General features: G+C 31.6%; 2 protein-coding genes and 3 long non-coding RNA genes across 7 annotated transcripts; 4 read left to right on the top strand and 1 right to left on the bottom strand.

The window, feature by feature from the left end:
- Positions 1-23: 23 nt before the first annotated feature.
- On the top strand, positions 24-7,160 carry LOC106787662. Its single transcript, XR_001381827.1, has 6 exons — positions 24-427; positions 524-1,047; positions 1,655-2,849; positions 3,035-3,478; positions 4,135-4,784; positions 6,944-7,160. It is a non-coding gene; the product is annotated as an uncharacterized LOC106787662 (long non-coding RNA).
- A 668-nt stretch (positions 7,161-7,828) lies between these two features.
- LOC106787663 lies at positions 7,829-19,950 on the top strand. 2 transcript variants are annotated; one of them, XR_001381829.1, is made up of 6 exons: positions 7,829-7,935; positions 8,568-8,755; positions 16,227-16,327; positions 18,355-18,507; positions 19,076-19,328; positions 19,392-19,950. It is a non-coding gene; the product is annotated as an uncharacterized LOC106787663 (long non-coding RNA). The 2 variants fall into 2 exon arrangements; XR_001381828.1 differs by lacking the exons at positions 18,355-18,507; positions 19,076-19,328; positions 19,392-19,950 and having other exon boundaries at positions 16,227-17,160.
- Positions 12,524-13,300, top strand: LOC106787657. The gene is made up of 2 exons (XM_014750215.1): positions 12,524-12,794; positions 13,072-13,300. Exons 1-2 carry the CDS (start codon positions 12,671-12,673, stop codon positions 13,275-13,277), a joined length of 330 nt encoding a protein of 109 aa, XP_014605701.1. The 5' UTR covers positions 12,524-12,670; the 3' UTR covers positions 13,278-13,300.
- On the bottom strand, positions 13,422-21,583 carry LOC106787656 (vascular endothelial growth factor C-like). 2 transcript variants are annotated; one of them, XM_014750214.1, is made up of 6 exons: positions 21,056-21,582; positions 17,230-17,329; positions 15,838-16,049; positions 15,637-15,747; positions 15,169-15,353; positions 13,422-14,075 (listed from the first exon to the last, which is right to left on the bottom strand). In XM_014750214.1, exons 1-6 carry the CDS (start codon positions 21,239-21,241, stop codon positions 13,913-13,915), a joined length of 957 nt encoding a protein of 318 aa, XP_014605700.1. In that variant the 5' UTR covers positions 21,242-21,582; the 3' UTR covers positions 13,422-13,912. The 2 variants fall into 2 exon arrangements, 1 of the variants encoding a protein (XP_014605700.1); XR_001381822.1 differs by having other exon boundaries at positions 13,948-14,075; positions 15,084-15,353; positions 21,056-21,583.
- Positions 21,584-22,026: 443 nt separating this feature from the next.
- Positions 22,027-24,688, top strand: LOC106787658. The gene is made up of 4 exons (XR_001381823.1): positions 22,027-22,242; positions 22,311-22,543; positions 23,700-23,992; positions 24,100-24,688. It is a non-coding gene; the product is annotated as an uncharacterized LOC106787658 (long non-coding RNA).
- The last annotated feature ends 12 nt before the right edge of the window (positions 24,689-24,700 follow it).

The following is a 24,700-nucleotide window of genomic DNA, read 5'->3' as shown; positions in this document are numbered from 1 at the left end:
TTTCTTCAACGTAACTCATCCTCTTCCTCCTTCAACTCCTCCTTCTACTCTTTCTTCTCTTTCTTTTCCTCATCCTCCTCCCCTTTCTCACCGTTTCGAACGCTATTACGTGCAACGGCTACCGGCAGGCACGAAGCCAAGCCACAGCAGCAACAGGACTACCGATCTCTTCTGCCAAGAGAGCTCACCCCGAGAGAAGGGAACTTACAATTAGGCAATTTAAATCAACAGTTCCGATCTCCGACGTTGACGTCGATTACCATTTTTCGTATTAGCACCGGTCACCCTTTCTCTCTCTCTCTTTCTCTTTCTTTTCTTTTATTGTCCCTCGCTCTACCTTTTACCTCCCCTTGAAGAAAAGAAGAGGATGTGCTTTAATAATTTGAGCTCCCTGAATTTCTTCTTGCCTACCGGAGATACTCTCTTCGTAAGCTTTCAATCTGCCTGCTACACCTTTATACTTTTGTTTAGAAATTAATTAAACCATTTATTGAATTATATTATTTTTTTATTTATTCTTCAGATATCAAGGTACCACTAAGATATTGGTGAAAAATGACGAAGATATAATAAATAGATTAATTAATATTATAAAATGATAATCAGATCTTGATTAATGTGATAACGCTGAAAAGAATCCGAGTAGGATCAGTAATTTTCAGAGCAATCATCTCTCTTGATGATTAACAATCTCATTCAAGAAGACACTTAAATTACATCTATTTCCTCGAATAATAATAATAATAAGGATAAGTAATAGTCTTCGATATTACCTACAAATAACAAACAAGACTCACAATCAGTAATGTACTTACTTACTTCGTAAAGAAAGCACTTTGAATATCTGGTTTCTTGAAATCGTAGGCCAAGAGATTGTTGCAAGAGGGAAGAAGAATAAGGAAAAAAACAATATGGGAAGGATGTAATAAAGTTACTGAATAAAGGATATTATGGTGCATATATATATATAACGATTGAAATACAAGGATATAGAAGCTACTATATATTCTTTTTCTTTGAAGTTGGAAAGAAGAAAGAAGCCTGAAGGTAAAGTCGTTGTTCACTATGTTTATATTCGCCATTCGTGTGCGTCTCTATTTGATTATCTTCTCCCTTTTCCTCCCCCTCTTCCTGTTCTTCCTCCTTCCTGTTTTGCTTCCATTTTCCCGGAGGTGTCTCGTTCTGCTCTTCTTTTCTGAATCTTGCGAGGCAGTGGTCAGCAGTACACACCGGTTGCTGTTGCTCTTACTCTCCCTTTTCTTTACTCTCTATTTCTTCTTCTCCGGTTCACTTTCTCTCCGGTTCCGCATCTCTCCCTCTACTCTCCTTCTTCTTTTATTCCTTTTTGTCTCCTCTCTCTCTTTCTCTCTTTCTCTTTCTATCTCTTGTTGCTCTAAACAGTAACCAGTAGAAGAAGCAAAAAGAGATCCGGGAAGATTTGTAAAGTTACATTCTTAGACTTCTCTAATGCTTCTTTTTTCTTCTTTTTTACTTCAATATTTACCGAAGATTCATTAGAGAGATTGGTACTTTTTTTTTTAACTTTAAAAATAATACCGTACCAATTTAAACTATTACAGATTCATATGATATGTCTGGAATAATTTTTTGTATAACACATAATAATTATTTTCTTTTATTTTGTTATGAACAGGCAAAAAATGTCGAGAAAAGTTCTTTTTCATAAATTAGATGAAGAAGATAAGAAATGCGTATAAAAGAAGAGTGTTGCATCAAAAGGACCTTGACATCGAGTGGTTATCAGCTTGCTTTCTTCAACACTACGCCATTCTCATCTTCCTCCTCCTTCTGCTCATCTTCTTTAAAGAAGAAACGACGCTTTGGAGTAGCCACACGTGCACGTAAGCGGCGAAAGTCGATGCACACACGTTGCATCGTACTACGTCTTACCATACTGTACCATTACTACACCATGAGACTTGTGATGGGAAGGCGAGGGAGGAGGGAAGAAAAAGAGGAGGAGTTCGAAGAGAAAAAGAGAGAGAGATGAGCAAACTGGAAAAAGAAATGGCGCGGCGAGAGGAAAAGGGAAGGAGGAAAGGGAGAGAGCGGTTTTGCCCCTTTTGCCAGTTCTGCCTTTTTTTCTCATCCTCTTCTTTCCTCATCAACCGTCCTCCTCCTCCTTCTCTTCTTCTTCCTTCTTCTACTCCTCACACTCTTCTTCACCATTTTTGCTGTAAAACAGGGACGGACCGACCAACTGACAGAGAGAAATTTTACATATTTCTTTAGTTTACATATATTTTAAGTAGATAAATTATACGTAACAAAGATTGATGTTTGGTAATACTGAGAAAATTTATTTAGGTAGGCAAAAGTAATTTGTTTCTTCACAATTTTATTGTTTGCAGATGTTTCTTTTTGTAGATGGATTTTTTTATTGATATTAGTGAGATAATTTGATTGATTAACAGACTGGAACATTTTAAATTGTTTGATTATGCATAGACATTATCTCGAAAGAGATAGAGTGTTCGTGTATAAGTGCACGGTCAATGAATTCTAAGTTCATTGATGGTCAACGAGTTAGGATAGTGGACCTAATATATATTTTTTTCAATATTTTTAGAACGATATAGTCGTTAATATGATAAATTATCAAAATTTATTTTGTATGTTTCTATCTTACACAAGAGAAAAAAAGAAGGATTCGTAAAATGGCTAATCTCTACCTCCCATTACCGAAGTCGTCCTGACCGCGTCACCTCCTACTAGAGAATCACAAAGTCATCCCAGGCCAGTTGTATTCCAAGACTCATCTTGATACTTCTCCCTCTCTATATACCAGCGAGGATTTATCGTCACGTATTATCGATAACGATTATAAGGTGGTTCTTTATATAAATGATATGAATTATTTACGAATAATACAAAGCTGGCATATATAGTTTTTTTATTTATGAATATAAAATTAGTCGTGGAAACCAAAATACATTTGATTAAACAATACAACATATTCTTAATTAAAATAAAACAGTATTTTTAAACTAAAAAATGTATATTTGAATTACAGATACCAAACACGTCTCATGGAAATGAAGATGACTTGAAATGTTACCGTTTTAACTGTTAAACGTCTAACGTTCGTGAAGATCCGTTACACTTAGCTCTACTTTTCGTTGGCTTCTCTCTGTTCCTCTCACATCGAATGAATTTAAGTCGAACGACAGGCAGGTGACGAGTCAAATTACGGAAGTCATTGAAGCACTGCGGTTATGAACGTGCAAGTTACATATCTCTCAAAAGAAAGAAAGAAAAAGAGAGAAACAGAGAAGAAATGGAAGACGTGCCACAACCACATCCGTCGTTACAGCCGGCTTTACGTTTTCTTTGCTACACGAGATCTCCTCTTTTTATATGCCTCTACGCATCCCCGTGAAGAAAATGAAACATCGATTTTATTCTCGTTATCGATCAATCAAGCACTTAATGTTCTAAGAAAACAAAATTAATTGATGTAAGTTGTCAAAGATTTGTCTAACTAAATATTTTCTTTCAGTATCTTCGAATGATCGCTTTCAATCTCATTCATTTAACAATTATTGAATTATTGAACATGAAATAATTTCTACTTAAAGATCTACAATATAAATTCGTGAATTTATTAGCGAAAGGAAAAGAATCAAAATGAAATCAAAGGATCCTAAATCAGTGTACTATCTGTGGGTTGATAAAAAAAAAAAGGGAAAAACTTTTTCTTTCCAATTATTCCATACCAATTTATCTGTTACAAAGCGATAGGACTATAACGTATCTCTCTTTGATCTTTTATTTCTGTACTTAACAAAACCGGTAATTACCGTAATGCGGCAACTCGCCTTAACCGACCGTAATTTGCATGCCGACCTTTGATCGCGTCATATATTCCTGGCGATGCATTCGATAGCGCACGGCAACTATTTTCCCGTTTACGGATTAACGTAATTACCTCTATGAAGAGTAGAAAAATATCTTCTGCGAGTGAAATTGCTTACGTATGCGTGTACGTGGGAAAAAAAAGAGAAACGTAGCTCATTTTTTCTATCTAATAAAATCAAAATAAAATACATTTTATTATAATCTTCTACAAAAATTATATTAATGCATAACTAACGTGTAATAACATTTTTACAGAAACGGAGAAGGATCTTGGCTGGATTTATTTCATTTCAAGAAATTGTTTGAATTAATATAACAATTGTAAAAACAAAAACATGCTATAACAACTATGAGAAGAAAAAAAATAATACAAAACAAAAAGAAAAAGTAGGCCAAAGTTTCGATCGGATAAGAGCAACGAAATAAGTTTAACACTTCGTATCTCGTTGCTTGAGCGAGATCAATTATATGGGTCGTTCCTTTTCTTTAGGTCCGATCGGTGTATGTATCTGCTTCTTGCTAGTGCTGTGCGTCCCTCGTCTTCGATCGAACTTCAAGTCAAACTCGTTCTCGACAACAGAGTAACATGAAGATGCGAGCCGGTGCTTCTTCGATACGTTTGCATTAAGAACAAAAAAAGAATATGAAGAAGAAAAAGAAGAAGAAGAATAAAATGATCCACCAAGAAGATGAGCGAGAAAATTGAAAATTTTATAAACTTTCTGGGGATAAAATTGTAAGATCAGAACTCTCATTTTATTAAGAACCGAGGACAGATGAAAAATTACAAAATGTTTAGGAAAAAATAATGAATGATCTAACAGGACTAATTTCTAGATAGTCAAATATTATGAGAACTAGTTTCTTGATCATCAAATCCGTGTCAGTCGACATAAGGCACGAAGGTTTGCACCTTACATCCCTGGAGTCTTCTTCTTCTCCTTCTCCTTCTATTTCTTCCTCTACTTCTTCTTCTCCTTCTTCTTTTACTATACCTATATATATATTATGTATATATACATGTCTCTCCTTCTTTTTCTCTCTCACTCTTTTCTCTTCTGCCCTCTCAACCAAACCAACGACCTATCCTTTTCCGTTTGCCCCGAAGGCCCGTTTTTTTCCTCCTTTTTCTTTCTTAGATCCGTTGCTCTCTTTGTACGGCGTCACGGTTGCTCTTGTTGCTCCTCGCATTCTCTTTCTCTTTCTCTCTTATTCTTTGAGAAGTAAAAGAGAGAAAATACGGTCCTCTTCAAGAGATGTTCTCTCTTCAGTTCCTCTCTCGTACACCCATCCAGTTCGTTTCTTTCTCTTTTTTTTCTCTCTCTTTCTCTCTTTCTCCTTCTCTGTTTTTCTTTCCCTGTCTCTTTTTCTCTCTTTCGCTTGCTCACTCATGTTAGTGAAAAACAAAAGGAACAACTGGTCAATCCAGAATGAGAAAGAGCGAGATGGTGGACTTAACACACGAGTGAGGAAGAAAGAAAGAGATAGAAACTCTTCAAGAGGGACTGGAGGGACCGTGAAAGAATACACAAAAGAGAGAGAGAGAAAGAGAGAGAGACAGAGACAGAGAGAGACAGAGAGAATGAGAAGGAGGAGAGGAAGAGGGACAAGTAAGAGGGACAGGGAAGAGGGAAGGAACACAGTTGAGCGAAGCGTGTCTCGACACGCGAGATGCTGGATCGGATTCGACCCACGGATCCGGATTCACGAAAGTCTCGATCTCTTGGATCATTCTCCTCGGTTCCCCTTTTCTTTTTCTATTTTAACTTGTCTTTTATTTTATTTTATTTTTTCTTTTTTTTTCCTTCGATTTGACGTTGACAGAAAAAGGTTGTTCCCCGAGAAAGGTTCTCTCTTTTTCATTCTCTAAACTTATCAGAAACATTCAGTTTATAAGCACGTTTTTGAGAACGCGTTCGTTTTTGTATAAATTAGGATTCATTCGATACTGTTTTAAATATGATCTTGAATGAATTTTTATTTACCTTGAGAAAGAAAGAATAAATAATTTAATATTATACGATTGAAAATAATGACTAATTCCCATGCGAAAACGAGTATTGTTACTTCCAAATAGTATTACCTTTGTCGAGTCATCTTTAACACGAGAGACATCTAAACGATATTATTTTATCCACGATATTGTTTGTTACGTTGTGTCAAATATACACAGGCAGGCAGGTAGACAAACAGACAGACAGACAGAGATAAAAACGTTGGCACACAGTTGTTAAATTTACTTTGGCTACGTTGGTGTGTAGTAACCCAAGTAAGATCGTGAGCATCGAAGAGGAGAACTAAGGGAACCGGTTTAATCTTATAAATTTGCGATCGAATGATCTCTAAAGAAAGAAAGAGAAAGAGAAGATTTCGCACACTCACCTAGTTTTCTACCCCCTTTTGCTTGCTTGCTGGTCCCATCTTCCTCTCGCGTTACCATTTACGGCTTCACTCTGACTCCACGTGGTTATCATCATGTATTCTTTCTATCCTTCTCTCTCTTGCTCTCGAGTTTACTCTTTGAGTACTCGACACGGAGTCTTGGAAGTTACCAAGCGATTCTCGAGTACGAGTTAACCACCTCGTTTCACCACTAGACTCTTTTCTTCTTTCTTTCTCCTTTTTACTTCTTTTTGTCCGTCTGTCCGTCTCTCTCTTTCTTTCTCTTTGTTTCTTTCTTTTGCTTTTTATTTCATCCTTTCTTTATTTCCTTTCTCTCCACCCGCCAAATCGTAAATTCAGGGGACTCGTAAATTGTTACTCCTTTTTGCCCTCTACCTTCTTTTCGTTTCCTCTCAAACATCCTTCTTATTGCTTTCTTCAGAAAGAAAGAGAAGAAATATCACAGCCATGGGGGAAGGGGTTTGTGGTATCACTGTGGTATACATATTTATGGTTTTGTATTTATCACCTTGCATTTAACTTTGATTTCTTGCACATTTTCCTTTTCTTGCAAAATATCTTCCTGTATATTTATACACTATTTTAATCTGGTAGTTTAAATAATCTAATCAAAATTCCCGGGAAACATTTCTATTCATTATAAGTGCTCTATCCTTTACAGGTTACAAGACAATAATCAATGAAGTTGTAAGCGGTGTCTACCCTCTTATCTATTCAAAGATAACAGGACTTGGAGAAAATGAAGAAAGAAAAAAAAAGATAGAGATAACAAAGAGAAGAATGTTGAGGGGGACAGACAGACAAATAGAAAGACAGACAGGCAGGCAGACCATTTTAAATTCTGATTTCCATAAATAAAAACATTACCCCTGGTAAAAGTTTAACTTGGAGTTCATTAACGTCACGTCTTTATTATTATCACTGTTCTCTCACGTAATATTTAGCGGAATTTCAAGCCGCGAGATTTACTTAACTATGTAATGGGTATGGTAAAGAGGGGTTCGAGTGAAGAAAACGATCGGGAGATTTCAATTCATTTGCCTAGCACGTCGTTGCATTTTCTTTCCATAATTCACGATCATATAGGAAAGTATACACATACGAGACGGTTTATGGGAGAAAAGATTATACAAAATTCATATCACGTTGTTTTACTATGGCTAAAGGGGAGAGGAGATTCTCTGTGTTGGAGGGTTGATACTCAACTTGAATGTCAAGTTTTGTTTCAGAGAAAGTTTCAGGGAATTGCATTTGCAATCGTCGTTAGAACTCGTATTTGATAAATTAAATTAGAATTTAAACAAAAATACCTAATATTAAAATACTTTGATTTTATAACTCATATAAATGCATATAGCTTTGTACTTTTTTTAAATTTGGCGCCCATATTAACATTACTTTGATAAAGTCAAATCAACAACTATTTAAATAATCTGCGAGTTGTTGATTTGACTAAAACAGCGATGACATGCGCGGCAAATTTAAAAAAAACAATTCGAGTGTCAGCACTTTATAATGAAAATATTTCTTTCTCTCTTTTCAGAAATCTTCCTCATTACAACCGCCCACGTTATATACGCTCAAACCATCGGATTCGCCGATTATTTTATAAACTCTTAGAGCGCGTTCCAGCGTTCCTCCTTGGAAGCCTAGGTGCCTACAATTTTCTCTACTTCTTACTCGCGTTTCTCCTTTATACAGTCTTGTTTCCGATTTACCGTGGCTCGGCTTTATGGTAGTTAAACGTTTTGCTTCGCTCATGTATCCTTCCTTCCAACCTTACCTCCTTTGTACATACATATATATATATATATATAAATATGTGTGTACAGTTGAATGTATGTATTATGCATGTATATAAGTACGTATATAAGTACGTATATAAGTACGTATATATATATATATAGGTAGTTAAGCGTACGCGTTTTATCAAGGGTGAATGCGACACACGAAGCTTACCAGGTCTAAAGTGGAATAGTAAAAGCGAGCATTACGCTTTGGACACGTGGTAATTTACAACTAGTGCGTACGAGCCACGGATAGTTCGTAAACACAGAGCGCTTTGTGAGCGACTCTGCGGCTCTTGCTTCTTCTTCCTTCTTTTTCTTCTTCATCTTTTTTATTTTCTTTCTTACTATTGGATAGTCATTTCTCTTTGCCTCTTCGCTTACACCATTCTTTTTTATACATTTTTTTTTACTTTGTCTCTCTTCTTTTATTACATGTATTACAAATATGAATATGTGTACATGCACGTAGATAATATATGAAAATTCTTTTCGCAGTATAAAGAAGTCGAAAAAGTCCTAATGTATAAAAAGTCTTCCCGCTGGTAAATTATATCAAGGCTCGTAGAAGGAATCACGGGTTGAAATGAAAGAAATGTAAGGAAGGAAAAACCTAACTACGCGGACTTACGTTCACATTTTCAGTCATTACGAATGATCCTTTACGTCCGCACAACGTACTGAAGGTAACCATACGGTTGTTCTTGCATTTCTTTGCACTCTTTATAACTAATGATAATAATACTCTGCATGGTTGATAGAAGAAAGAGGAAAATATAAAAAGTGTGAGATAGAGGGAATAAGTTTTTCAAAATTAGAACCATGTATGTACACGAATTAAAATATTCAAGCTACTTCCAACAATAATATTCAAATAAAAAATGCATAAGCCATATTCGTGACATTGTTAAAAGAAGACCGATAAATTATAACGAGGATTAAAACGATAGCGTTTAATGCGACACGCGTGTCGACGTCGACGAATAATCTATCTCTCTCACGCTATCATTCTATCTCTATCTTTCTCATGTAAATAGCTCCCTAACTCCGCGTAGGTGGAATAAAATCGTGCTCAATACCTCTAACGCAAGCTTTGTACTCGATTATTCTCTTCGATGTCTTGAAAAATATTCTTTTTCTTTAAAAATATCGTGAAATAAAATATTTAAGTTCCCATTTGCAAAAATCTATTTAAATTATCTCAAGACGCTATGTTGAATTTTAAGAAACCATGCGAAAATATGGAATTAATATTTACTTCAACAAAACTAGAAAGAAAAAGAGAAAAATATAAATCTTTTCGCTTTCGTTCTTTCGGTATTCTTCTTGCTAGCATCGACGATGCTTTATCGAGTCCTATCTTGTATAAACACGTTCCACCTGGACCCGTCACGACCCACGCCATTTTCTACCGTCGTACTGCCCACGTTGCTTCGTAACTTTCCACGAGATCGCTTTATCTCTTATGTGTGTTCTATATATACATACATATATAATATGTATAATAATATATAAACTATTTAATTACACCTTTGAATTTCAAACAGTTTAAAAATTATTGAAATAATCGATTAATCATCGATACATCGTTAATTCCAAGATGGCGTTACTGACCTAGTCAAATTAACTTCAATTAATTACTAATAATAATTAATTAAAAGATACACGCTTCAGATTCGATGAATAATAGCATCTATCTTTTAAAATTAACAAGGAAAAGAAATATTAAATTTCTAATATGTATTATATTCATACATATATGTGTATATATATATGTAAATCTTCGACACACGCGTAGCTTCCGATCTCTGGTTCTCTCTTTCCCCTTGCCATCTATTCTTCTTCCTCGCTTTGGTTTTCTAAGACGATCGAATTACAGCGTTATAGAAATACGTTGGGCTTATATTGTGGGTCCGATGTTGGAAGGTTGAAACCGCCTGTAGCCCCGTAATCCAGGCTTACGGTTCGCGCGTCCTGGACGTGCTTTAATATGATTTAAACCCACCACCGTGTTGGCTACCGTGTTACGACCGTTCGAACTCGTACGAGCTGCCGCTCCTGCTCCTGCTGCTGCTCTTGCTGCTACTCCTTTTGCTGTTGCATGGACCTTCTCGCGAAGACCTTGAAATGTACAAGAGTGTGAAAGAGAGAGAAAGATATGGACGCGTGCGTACACGCAAGAAAGTGGCGTAAAATATGTAGGCGAGTTATGCTTTTTTTTTCTTCCCTTCTCATGCTCGACCTTCTTGGAATTTTTAAATTTCCCGCCTTCACACATTCGCTCATTACTTTCAACGCGCGACAATTGTATTTGTTTTTTACATTAACGTTATCCTTACCATTATCGATAAATACATCGACAACGTTTACGAGGAATCCTTATTGCTTGTCGTTGCTAGCTAAATATGAAAAATTGATAAGAAAATTAGGTTAGTGGGGCAAATCAACTCGACGTGTACATAAGGAGACATTATTTACGGAACGTTATATGTATCATTATAGACCAAACCCTTTACCAAATGATTGCTAAATTTATATATACACGTTGACTTAAAAATACGTAATAAAACGTATCTCCTGATCATACTAATTTATTTATAATATTACAAGTTTTTTACATTTTTTTTTCTAGAAAAAAAAGAATTTAGTTCATGTTTTGACCTACTACGTCATGAAAAAAGAGAGAACGTTGAAGCACGTCAGCCATTTTGATTTCTTCTCTCTTTCTTTTTTTTTGCTCTTTTTGTCGTCTTTTAATCTTAATTAATGTCTTTGAGATAGCCGACAGAAGGCACAGGGCGACCTAGAAACAAGATACCTCAGTGCATGTAGGGGAAGCCATGCGGCTCGAGCTACGGCAAAAGTGACAAGGCCCCAGCAATTATAACGGGTGGCGCAAAAAAATGGCGCCGTGAATCGGCGTCTCGACCAGCTACTGTTTGTTGCTTCTATCTCTTTTTTTTCTCTCTCTCTCTCTTTCCCTTTCCTCTTTTTTTATCCTCTTTACATCACAGTCACCTTTGAATCACGTATACGTGCATCTCGTGAATTGCAGTATCGATCAATCGATATCTCTATTGTTTTTCGAGATACAATTGTTCATTTTAACTTCAAAAAATTACGAATGCCTAATATTTTGATAAAAACAACAATAGAAAGTATAAATCTAATCAATGATCATTAGATTCGTATCATCAAGAACAGAAAATGCATAAGTATAGATATGTATTAAAGAAAGATAATAGAATGTTCGATTTAATAATTGTTGCCTTTCAGGAAGATTAACCGAGTGTATCAATAATGATTTTCTCGGAATGATTGAAACGGAGCATATATAATATAAAAATAAAAATAAATCATCTAGACGTGTTGTATCGAAAAGACATTATCTAGATCACGTTTTCCGAAAGTATATACTATATATGAGATATCGCTAAAGAAGGAATCTTCTTGAACGATAAATATAAACACATATCGATCCTTGTCTCGAATAAAACGGGCTAACTTCTTTCCTTGAACCTTGACGATAATTACACCCTTTTGAAGTTCGTTCATCATCGTTATAATATCGTATGTTAACTCTTTCGTATTATCGGAGCATATATCTTGTACGTATGTAAATATACATGTACATACTTATGTGTTACACGTGTACGTGTGCAATTGCAAACGACACGTAACGATGTAACATCCGTTTACATGGTTTCGATATGTTCAATCTTCGCGCTCTTATTATTTTCGAATCTCCAACGTGAGTCAATTATATGTCAGAAATATTTCTAATTCAGCTTACGCTAGCAACAATATGAATCATTTATATATGACTCTTATTATACTTATCAAATTACACTTGAAATTTATTGCTTTTGTCAGGTTAATGAGCATGTGGTTAACACGTAAATATGTTAAGTAGTATGTTTTTTTATACTAGGTCAAATTTGTTTAATTTATAATTGAACAATTTATATTTTTTGTTTGGATTAAATTACATTTTATTATGTTATAAATTCGTTTAAAATTCACAAAAAAATATCATGCTACGCCATCTACCAATAATATAAGAAGAAAATAGAAAGAAAGTTTCTTTTTTTTTCAATAGATGGTAGAACGAACTAGTTTTTAAAGATTCTTTTTTTATTTAACACATTATATTTATCAATAATTAGATTATAAAATAATATTACTCATTCATATTATACATATTTTTGTATATAAATATATAAAATTGCAATAAGTTTCACCAGTAATAACATAATTAAATTCAAATAAAAATAATTGTTTTATATATTCGCGCCACAGCGAATATACTATCAAATTCAAAAGAGCAAATACTAAATTCATGCTCTCCATATTTTATCGTATATATAATGATTATTTAAAATTAATTTATATTGTTATCTCCTTCTTCATTGTATATTAAAGAAAATTATACACGAATTATTACGTTAAAAATAATTGAATAGTTATTACGGTTGGTTTTTTATAAATATGTACTTGATTAGGTAGTCAGTAAAATTAGCGGGAAATAGATGTCCATTTTGCATAACAGTTTTGTTCGTTCTAGTTCTCTGTGCGTTCTTAAAAATATTTAGATTTTCATTATGGAGCCGATAAAACACAAATATTCGAATATAGATTATAGAAAGGATAATATAATAGAACAAATAAACAAACATTTTAAAGACTCGGATGAACGAATATTAGACGAAATTGCATATTCCATTGGTATGTATTACAAGCTCCATTCTAAACTTTAATAACTGTTATTTATTGTCTTTAATATATAAATCATTAAAATGAAAATGATCTTCAATAGCAAGATTATGCAATTATTTGGAATATATTTATTTGGTCCAAATGATAGGTTATGAATAATTGTAATATTTCAATGACAACTTTGAAAACAAGGAACGTACTAATGAAATTATTGTTTGTTGTTTTAAAGGTTGTGTATTATTTATTCTAAATGATTAACTTGCTTTTAATACTTTTATTATTCTAGAATCTATAACTAAGTCTATGGAATCCATCCAGAAAAATCATATCAAGTTTTTAAAAGTCAACGAAGCATTGGCATTATACGTAGCAAAGATTGAAAAGGAACGAAAAGAAAGAATCTGTAAAGAAACAATGACAATTACAAATTTTGAAGAAAAATTAAGAGAGCGTCTGTCGAAAGCATTAGAGACATCTGAAGATAAGGTTTAGTTAGATGACTATATGTATACCGGAATTAATGCATTCTGTGATGAAGTATATTCTAGTATTTTGATAGTTTAAATTTTGTAATTTTAAGATATAGGATATTCTTTCCACTATATTAATTTCAAATGATATTTATTTTTGTATGTATGTATAATTCAAATATTTATTTATATTTAATTATATTTGGAATATATTTTATATACATCTAGGCAATAAAGATAAAAAATAATATGAATAAGATTTATACAATAGTATCTACATTTGTAACTATATCACAAAGTTCTATGATATGTCAAAATGCAGCATATCAAGCCAAATAACAATAATTAAATAGGTAATACTTAATGCTTATTTAAATACTAAATGTGAAATTTTATAGCTTAACACGTCCGCTACCTGTATCACATATCTATCTGTGACACACCATTTAGCATTAAGAGCCTAGTGTCATACATTTATGACTGTAAGCAATGTGAAAAATAAGTTCTGGGCTGTGGTTGAAATCTCTTGTTTGCGGCATGGTAGCGATCTAATTAACTAAATAATATGAGTATGAAAGTCTCATAAATATAAGCGTTACTAGGTAAAAAGGAGCTGTCTATCATTGATCGTTTTGCCAAGTTCAATTAATCTAATTTTCATTTATATTCTGGATCATCTTTATGCTTGCGTCTTGGATCTGACGCATCCAAAGTTACTATCACAGGTGGTACGCTTTCAGGCCTTTCAGTTTGTCCGAACCTGTATCCGGTCTTTCTAGATATATCACCAAACTTTGATAATATTGGAACTTGTCGACACCTTGAATAAATATTATTTCTATTAGAAAATTATTCAGCTGATAAGATATTAATAACTTTATGTTAATCATAAGTAATTGTTAATAAGAAAATAAATGTTAAACATATATTAAAAATAATGTAAATAAATGGCATGAAATTAAATCGATAATATTAGTATTAAATATAACAGTAAGATTAGTGGTTAAATAATTTTTAGAAAAAGATGATGAATACAGAAAGCTTAGAGGAAAGAAATACATATTCAGTGCTGAGAGATAAAAAAGATAAAAAAAAGACAAAATGTATTGAATTACAACTATTGATTATGCTAAATAATCTTAATGGTTTTGACATGAAAGTATAATGTCAAGGCAATCGTCCTTAATAAAAATCAAGAGTTTTTAGACGTCGCTCATCGTTTATTACAGAATTATAAGCAAACGATACTCGGTAAATTTTATGCAACTTTTTACAACCGTTTTGTAATTTATCTATTATCACTCATTTATTTATGCATATAATTAATTATATATATATATAATTATTTTTTCAAAAATGTTACCGGTTAACGAGGCTAACAAGAGCTAAATCGACGAGAAAAAAACTACAAAAAAACACGTTCTGTAGGACGCAAATATAAATAAATAGTAGATTGTGGGATACATGAGAAGGATAAAAGATATTTACAGATTTATGTTAGAGATTGGAGAGGTTGTATCTTTCTTCTAAGCAGGGATACATTATTCAATTTACTATACATAAATAAATTTACATACTAATTATAAGATACATTCAATTAAACACTCATGAAGTCAAATGAATGCATTTTATTTAATAAACTTTTGTTATCAGTAAATGTTTAATAAACAACGAACGACAGCTATAAAACTTTTTGATTGTTGCTCAGAATTATGATTCTTCTATATAATCCAGGATCAAAGTTATTAAGTGTAATTAAAAGTTTTACCAAAGAAAAGGATATAAAATAAATATGAAATAAGTACATTTCGTGCATTTGAGAGCTTACAAGATAATGATAGAGAGAAGAATAGACGTTTAATAGTGTAGAATTTTTCCGTTTAGCAGTTTCCTTTTATTTTTGTTTTTCACACCTGCACGTATTGTTGTCGAAATAAAAGCCTGTCGAACATATTTCGCTCTCTCTGCAAGCACACGTACAGGTTTCACTGTCCCAGATTTTAACACCTCCATTTGCCTTGCATTTGTTTTCTTCGTCGATATTTACACAAACGCATCTACATTCGTCCCTTCTGTAGGATTGCTTCTCGTTGCAATGCTAAGAATTATATATAATAATATAATGTTTATTTAAATAATAAAATGTATTTAAAATATAACAAGCTAAGCATTAATCAAACGCATTGGTATTAACTTTTTTATTACAGCATGCTTTCGTTCGACACTGTGATTTGATATCAGGATAGAATATAAAATAAAAGAAGTTTATCAATTAAGCAAAAAGAATATAGTCATTTTTAAGTCGCATGTTAGCTATTTAAAGATCTACAAAAAAATGGAAATTGTTCGTATGCGGAATACAATTAAATCTCGACGATTACCTCTGCCTTAATTTTGCAGTCACATTTGCATTTCGTGTGTTCCTCCACCGGGATAATTTCTCTATTCCTATATGTCACTTGTAAATCTGAATTGAGTTCCGAAACTATTACCTTTCATATTAAAAAAGAAACATGAATTATTAAAAATGAAGTATTAAACAGAAAATAATTAATTTATATTGGATCGATCAAAAGACTCACCTCAAAATTTCGAGTTTCAGTTTCAATTGGTTGACAACTGAGTAGATAATGTCCACAACATCCACCGCATCTTTTGACTCTCGTACAAGAAGGATAATAAAATGTCGAAAATTTATTTTCTGGTCTCAAAGATATTGTTTGATTTTCCGGCATACAGCCAGCTGGCTTTGGTCGTTCCGCGTTTGATTTTTCTTCGCTACCTCCGGTTCTACCTAATTAAAAATCAAATTTCTGTAATTAAAATTTGACCTCTTTTAAATAATTATTTCTATTATTTATTTCGTCAGTATATTTTATGAATATTTTTTTCAGAATAAATAATAATTCGTGAATAATTTTTAAGTATTTCTGTTTACTGAATATATACCGACTAAATATTTTATTTTCAGGTGGCAGATAATATGGCTGATAAATATTTCCAAGCAATATCATTGACGAACACTTAAAACCGATCGCCAGCATCGATTATGAAGAGAAACCGTTGGAACAGGTAATAATCCATTTAATGATTCACTTTTTCATATATATCGAATGTGATTTCGCAAGCCACTTTCCCATATCTTCTTGGAAATCACAGATTAAAAAAAAGAAGAACGTCTAGTTTAAAATTAGACATCTTTAATATTAATTTGTATGCATATGACTCAATTAGAAAACGAGATCTTTTGAAATCGAAAAGACGTACAGAAGAAGGACAAATGAAGTATAAATTTGAATAAAGTTTTCTAAAGAAGAAAGATTATGATACATACAGTACGTATACATGTATGTGTTAAAATGAAGGTGATTTGTGCAATCTTTTGAAGCTTTAGAACGTACAAAGAGAGAAGAGCATCAATAGAATAAAATTGGAAGAGGAAATGGCACCAATGAGATCAAGACCATTAGAGTGAGCACAAGCAAGAAGATACGTTTGGTACGAACCAAGCGAGTAGACTACGATAAAATATAGGGTGTGCTAAAAATTCATATGATTCATTTTTTAAATCAATTACTTTTTCTTCGGATGATTTTATTTTTCAAAATGTAAAATTGCAAGCCTAATTAAAAATCTTGAAAGTGTCTTTTCTCGCTTTCTTTTTATATCTTAGAACGATTAGAAATATCGAATAAGATATTTAGAAGAGATATCACATGGCAATAATTTATAGAATGATCTCATATTTTTACTGATAACGTTTGGATACACGTGTGTGTATTTTATTCGTAATTAAAAATATTTACCTTCTCTTTTTTTTAATTTGTAATAAACTCCACATTCAGCACCAAATACATAGCAAAGCAAATTTCCTTTTTTAATTTTGGTATCGTAAAAAAAAAAGTAAAAAAAAGTTCTACATTAAATCATTGTTATAATAATTAATTACTTAATTAATTAAATCAGATGCTTACCAGCTATTAGAATTTTTTTTTCTGGAGGCACATTGATAAATTTGAGAAATTCTTCGTACGATGACATCGAATTTATTTGTTGAGCAATTCTTAATGAAGTCTAGAAAGATAACAAAATGTTAGAAATAATTAAGTGTAAATTTATTTATGTATTTATATATTAAATAACGTGTTAGATAGGTAAAAATTATTGTCTGGTCATTTTAACTTTTTTATTCTTCATTGGATAAATCACATATTCGTCACACGCATTAATCTATTAAACATACTCAACTATTTCAAAGATCTCTTAAATATCGATAATATTTTATAGTCTTTTTCTTTCCTCGTAAATGCTACTCTACCGCAATTCACACACATATTCTTTTGAAAAGTCAGTCATATATTTTATAACGAAGGAAAAATAAAACAAAAATAATACCTGAGGTAGAAAAAGAGATACGTAAGATAACTCTTAACGTTTTAAAAAACATTCTTTCACATGCTTAGCAATATTTTGTGACGCATTTATACTCCCAACGATAATCTTATTGTCTACTTTATAAATTGCACTTTACCGTGTTACCCACGCAAGAATTTTCTCCCTCGTACGTACATATGTATGTGTATAATACACTAAATCTACCAACGAATAATAGTCTCTGTTTCTTTAATTTTCTTATCAAATGCAATAATAAAATCGTTAACTTTGATAATTTATTGTAAGCATATAGAAGAAGATCATAAAGTACACTCTTTACAGTACTACTATTTATCTCTCTCTCTCTCTCTCTCTCTATTTACTTTATTAATCATCAATAAAAAACTTCGTGTTTTTCTCAGAGTTTATCTCCAAGATGGATTAGTTCTATCAGAAGATAATCTATCGGGTTGACCAATAAGTAATGTTAGAATTATTGATAAAAAAAAACTTTTGTGTTATTTATTTTTATATAAATTATTAATTAATGTCGAAACTAATTATTGACCAACCTAATAAGGAATGTACTTGAATGTTGCAATTCAAAATTGTAGGAAAAGATTTCTCAAAAATTGAACAAATTATCTTATCTCACTAAACATGTCATTTTATCGTTCATCTTTTTCCTTTTTCCTCATACATATATTATATATTTCTGTTTACAGCTAGAAATACGTAAAGTTACCGATTTCAGAAAAAAAAATGTCAAGAACAAAAAAATATTAAAAATAAAAGTTGATCCACCAGTAGCAGGGTATTCCCAGTACTAACCAATTTCTGAGTCATCGCCTTCGATCGCGGATACTGCCGTGACTAAGGTGATAATTATCTTTTAAATCGATCTCTTAGGTCAATAATCCGTAAAGTTAAAAAAAACTAGAGAAAAATATATTTTTAGACGAATCTTTTTGAGAATTATTATAAATTACAATGGTAATTAACAAGATCTGTAATTTAAATATATTAAGTCATTGAGCAGCATGCAACATCTGATTACACTGATTACTTTCAGTTCGAAATCGGACATTTCTTACTTAATCATCTAATATTTTATGATACGATGTTATCAAAATTTTTTCATAGATTATTAATTTGTTCTCGAATAAGAAAAATAAAAAAAGTGCATAATTGCAATGTTAGATCGTTTCTTGATAACATCATTACGCGTTATAATAAAAATAAGTCTCGTATTGAGCGAAGGACGTTTGGTAAATGCAATGATCTGTGATGTCGTCTTACGTATGACGATGACATTGAAAAATAATTGAACCGGTACTAAAACAACTCCGTGTTTCATATTTATCGTTTTAACTGCATACAATCAATTAAACTTATCAAGTACAGGTGAAAATAATGAGAGTTATAATTCAAATATTATATTTCCAGGATCAACAATATTACATTGGTAATATTATTAGATTCGATGCAAAGAATAACTCAGTATTTCTGGTAAAATACGTACTTTCTTATTAGCAAAAGTCTACAACCACAAAATCCGGTCGGTAATCAAGAGGAGAACCTGTTTTTGAACTCGTTTGAATATATTCCAATAAATATAATAAGTTGTTTATACAAAGAGAACGACTTCCTACTTTAAAAATATCTAAAAAATAATATTGCAAAAATATTCCTCTCTTCTGTGAGTATTAATTTAATAATTAAAATACATAGAACAATTATTAATATTAATATTTTATTGCAGGTAAGAAATGCGAGAAGAAACAATTACGGACAGTTCAACTGGAATTGGAAATAGTACTTATCAAACTTGAAATGACGTGTGGTATGCAAAGAAGACTCAAATTGTTTAAACATCATTCATTCATTTGTTAACGATGTTCCATAAATACAACGATGAAATATCTTTGGTATGTAATTACATACATACATACATGTTAATAATATGATTATACTAATGAAATGAAGTGTAAGAATGCAAAGTTCAAGTGTTATAAGATGCCATGCTAGTTCGTTTAAACGAAGGTGATAAACTTAGTCAGTATTCACGGATTAATGTATCCGGTTAATTCAAATCTAGCAAGAATGCAAAACTTCCTTCGTCCTTGTAGGAAGCTGCAACGATTAGATTAGATAAGATTAACGATAATCGGCCAACTTGATGATCATTCGGGATCGTGACTTGTCTGATCCAGTTTTTTCCAACGATTGAATAACAAACTAATATATAATGCGTAATTAACAATGACGATTGAATTTTTACAGAAAACAGAATATATAAAACGTGTATGTATGATCCTAAATACAATTTTTACTTTTAATTTATTTTTTATAGTTATAATTAATATATTTTATAATTTTTGTATAGATCCAATTACTAATCCATAGATGACAAATCTTCTTTACGTGTATACATTTCGATCGATTCAACTTGATGATATAACAAACAAGAAAATAACGAATGCATACTTTCACTTTGGACGAAACATAATTCCGATGACTTTCCAAGAAAATTATGAGAAATATTTTAAAAGTAGATAAGAATTTTATCAATGACAAAAAAACGTATAGTATGCGTGATGACAAATATGGAATTTACACAATTGTTATACCGTCTATCGTTTGGATAATTAAGTATTATATATATCGAACAGAGTATGGTCGGCATCGTGAAAAGAATTCACAAGTATGATACATCTATACTAATACACGTTTGCACATTCTACTAGGTAATCGAAGGTGTACATATGTCCTCGACATTAGCTACAATTTGGCCTTTGACGTCATCCTGGGTCTAAATAGAAAACGAATCAACGTTTCTCTTGGAATGAAACAAGACACGTTTTACATTCAATATCATTCACGTAACAACCTTTAAATCGAATCAGTATACCTGTCTACCTGCTTATAGGTACACTCTGTATCTGAATAACTATGTTACTGTGCAACTGTGCAATCGTGTAAGCAAATACGTGTAAGTAACGTCAAAACAAAAGAATAAATAACGTGTCGATGAAGAAAAAAACGAAATTCTAAACAGATCCAATTTTCGCGGGAAGGATTACGCAAGTTACAAATGCAAAGCTTTGTAAATCGTAGATGTTTTGTAAACAGCATTTCGAGGAAAGAGTTCCAATTAGAATGACAACGGCGTTTTTAATGATCATTTCTTTTTTCCTCGTCTCTTTTTTTTCTTTTATTATTTTTTATTTATCTATGAAAGATTTGTTTAAATATCGAAATTACATCAGAAAGAGATATTATTACGTTTAATAATGTATAGCCTTGTTTATTTTTTAATTTTCTTTATGTAATTTTGTAATTGTTGTTATTGATACAATTAACTTTGTATTAATTAGTTGCACGTAGACGAAAGCATGTAAATATTGTACGTAAATATTAATTTACCGATAATACGTCGTCATCTGATTTCGAAGGTTCTATAGATCTTCTTACATTATCGATGTCATCTTGGCCGGTTTGTCCAGGGAAAACGATCTTGTCTGAATTATCGATCTCTCTATTATCACTTTGACTGAAAACAATGCCACACACAAGCATAAAAACAGCAAGTTTCGTTCCGAAGTACGACATATTTCTTCTGGTGGAGGAAATGTGTTTTCGATGTTCTTGCTTTCTTATGAATAACGAAAAAAAATATGAACTTATAATTTATATACTATTCTATGCTTATAAAAAGTAGTTATGTTCACGCTTTCGATATTTTTAGTATTTTTATTATATTTGTTTTTTTATTTTTTTTTTATAATGATCACGATATTGTAATGCACAATACTTTCTAAATTTTTTTTTAGATCCACGTGTATCACGACATACAATAACTTCTGTATCACTTTTACAGTTTTGATGTTAAAATAATGCGATAAATGCACACCTAAGCGTTCCGTGATCGACTGCTAGATCGAATAAGTCGACGCACGTATTTATGTATTTTGTGTCTCTCTTCTTTCTTGCCGAGAACGTGAGCGCGCTAGAATGAATTGCACGATTAGACGAATCGCTTGCAATATATCTTTATTACCAATAAAAATGAAATTTTGTATATTTTACTTATCAAATAATCGAAAATTGTATCGAAGGATATAATCGGAACTCAATCTCCAAAGCAATCGAATGATTTCTTTACGAATTAATTTTGAATGCACTTTATTTAATAACAACTTTCGCGCTATTATATTCATTTAGAATTTTGCATCTAAGTTAGAACGTTAAAATTTATTAGTAGTAGTACGAAAGAATATTTTAACGATGGTAATTCATAAGAAGAATTATATTGTAGATGTATTTTAGAATCAAAAAGAAGAAACATTTAAATCGTTCTAAAATTGGCGCGGTTGATTTGATTCTGGTAGAGCGACACCCTTTTCGTAATCGAGTAGTAGAGTGTGCGAAAATGGTGGAAAGTTCTCTATGAGTAGTTTATTATTATATATTAAAATATTTATACATATATGCTTGCTTATACATTAATTATTTAAAAATTAATTAGATTTACGTTAGACGTGTAAAATATTCTTTCCGTGGATGATAATAACTAAATTATTAGCTCGAGATATCTCTTCGTTTATTGCATGGTACATAACATTGATACAAATTTTATATTTAAAAGAAATACTTATTTTTGTATGTTTTTTATTCGTAGTGCTATAATTCCTTTATGGATAAATGCAGAGAAGTATTGAAGATGCCATGGATAAAAGCTGTACAAGAAATTTCAAATTATTTTCAAAAGGTTATATTTAAAAAAAAAAATGAAATATTTACCAATACAGTGATAGTTGTGTAGCATATGACTCTGTATATTGTGCCCATGTAATATATTTCAAGTTTCAATGGTGTTAAGCATCCAGGACGATGGGTATTCCATGGCGTTGGGTAAGACGAACACAACTTTTGACTAAGAATATAATAATCGTTATAGTTTTATATTAGAAATTTATACTCGCCGGTCTTTGTCATTATTTTTTTACCTGTTTGATACCGCAGATACATTATATTCATTGATAGACGACGTGCAACAAGATATGGGAATATGGCAAATGTAAATACCTAAAAGATTTCTAGAATCTATCTGATCGGTTTTTAAATTAGTTTCTTTAAAAAACTTTTCGTCTCTACACCAATCCAAATTTCCTTTTGCTCCACAACATTTAAACTTTTTCGTATGGAATAGATTTATGAAGTATTCATCAAGTGATCATACATTGTTAATTTATTTAGAAAATAATGCGCATACCATTATATGAAATTTATCCAAAATAGACGAAGAAAGGTAAATTGTTTCTGAATCGATCATTGAGAGCATACTCATTTCCACATTTTTTAAAATATTTGTCTCTACTCTATTTTGCATGGAAGCAACGAATAGCATAATTAATGCCATGATTAAGGAACAAGCTGCATGCTAAAGAAAAGAAATACATGTTTAATATAGAAAAGAAATGAGATGCAATGCTTATGTCATAACTAACTGTTGCTCTTCTTTGTCGTCCTTTGCGAAGAAAATAAAGTACAATAATAGAATAAATTAAGAGTACTAAAGATAAAATTATAAAAGCTGTTTGTATTAAAGTATGTATTTCTTGTTTCACTATCATCAGTATAAGGTTTTCGTGCACCACCAAAATTATAGCTGCAGCCAAATGAATAAATCCTGCTACCTAAAGATAATAATTATATAGTATTTGTTGTAGAGTGTTAACAAACATTTTACCCACCAAAATAATACAATCAAGTGTAATTTCTATGACATGCATATTATATATTAAAGTCCATATTCTATACATTCTTCGCCATTTTATATTTTCTTTAGGTAATACTGTTACCAATACTGCCTTTTGGTGATCAACTTTTAAATCTGGAGTGGAAGCACTGTGACTTCTATGCCGAGTTGTATTCATTACTATATGTAGTTTTAGATCGATAAAAATATATATATTGAAATATATTAAAATATTATTTATTAATATATAACAATATTACGAAAATGTCACACTTTTAGGAAATATCATGGATCTTGTTTTTCTTATAGATCTGAAAGTATTGGTGTCAATGATGCCTTGCCTAAATGAAGGTGGTTGAGGTGAAACGTATCGATGTACGATTGATTTTTGTTGTAAATTTGGACTGATTTCACTTGAAGAAGATGCAATCGTAGTATACGTCTGCTCGGAGTGAAAATAATTTTATGATGAATTGATGGACAAAATCAATCAATTAGTATTATGATATATATACTTGATGTGTCGATAACCAATGGATAGGAGTTTTGATGTATCGTTGATTATTCCAGCATCCCTCGGTTTCACTGGAAAGACTAGAAAGGTGAACTATTTATAAATTATTAATAAGATTAATTCTCTTAAAAAGAGAGAATTGCAATGAACCATTCTTATTCGTCAAGATTTAAAGAACAATTGTTTTTTATTCAGTAAATCGCGTAACACCTTGTCAAAGCATCAGAAGCTATATCCTCAGGTGACAAAATTTGATCTTGTTTTTTTAACAATTGATTCATAATCACAGATGTACTCATAGAACTTTTAAAATCATTTCTCTCGTCCTTTTTATCACAAATTCTTGAATTAGAGGTTGAAAAATAATCTACCATTTTGTGAATTATGGACATACACATGTAAATGTCATGGATGACAATTGACAATTGATAATCACTTGAAATTGCTTTTTAATATTTTAACAACTAATAAATAACTCATAAATATCAATAGTTAATTATTTGATCGATGAAAGTACCATAAAGTATGAACTAGAAGTTCGCAGAATCTTAAAGAATATTTTAAGATCAGTTAAAAAGATTAAATGAATATATACATTTGTTATTTTAAATTTAACTTACAATTGAAAAACCATCTAGACAGTAGGTAAATATTTTTCCAGCGGTTAACCGAGAAGGTTCAAGACTTCTTTTCATTATCAATATCAGTAATTTACGTACTTCAATAGGTGCCTCGTACCAGAGACCACTGTAGCTATAAATACAAGAAATAATTTATTAATTTATTTCAGATTGTG

This window comes from Polistes canadensis, unplaced genomic scaffold (genome assembly GCF_001313835.1).
Source record: "Polistes canadensis isolate GaletaPanama2010 unplaced genomic scaffold, ASM131383v1 scaffold_109, whole genome shotgun sequence".
Classification (NCBI taxonomy): domain Eukaryota; kingdom Metazoa; phylum Arthropoda; class Insecta; order Hymenoptera; family Vespidae; genus Polistes; species Polistes canadensis.
Note: the sequence above shows the minus strand (reverse complement) of the source record. Positions and strands in the feature narration are given on the sequence as shown.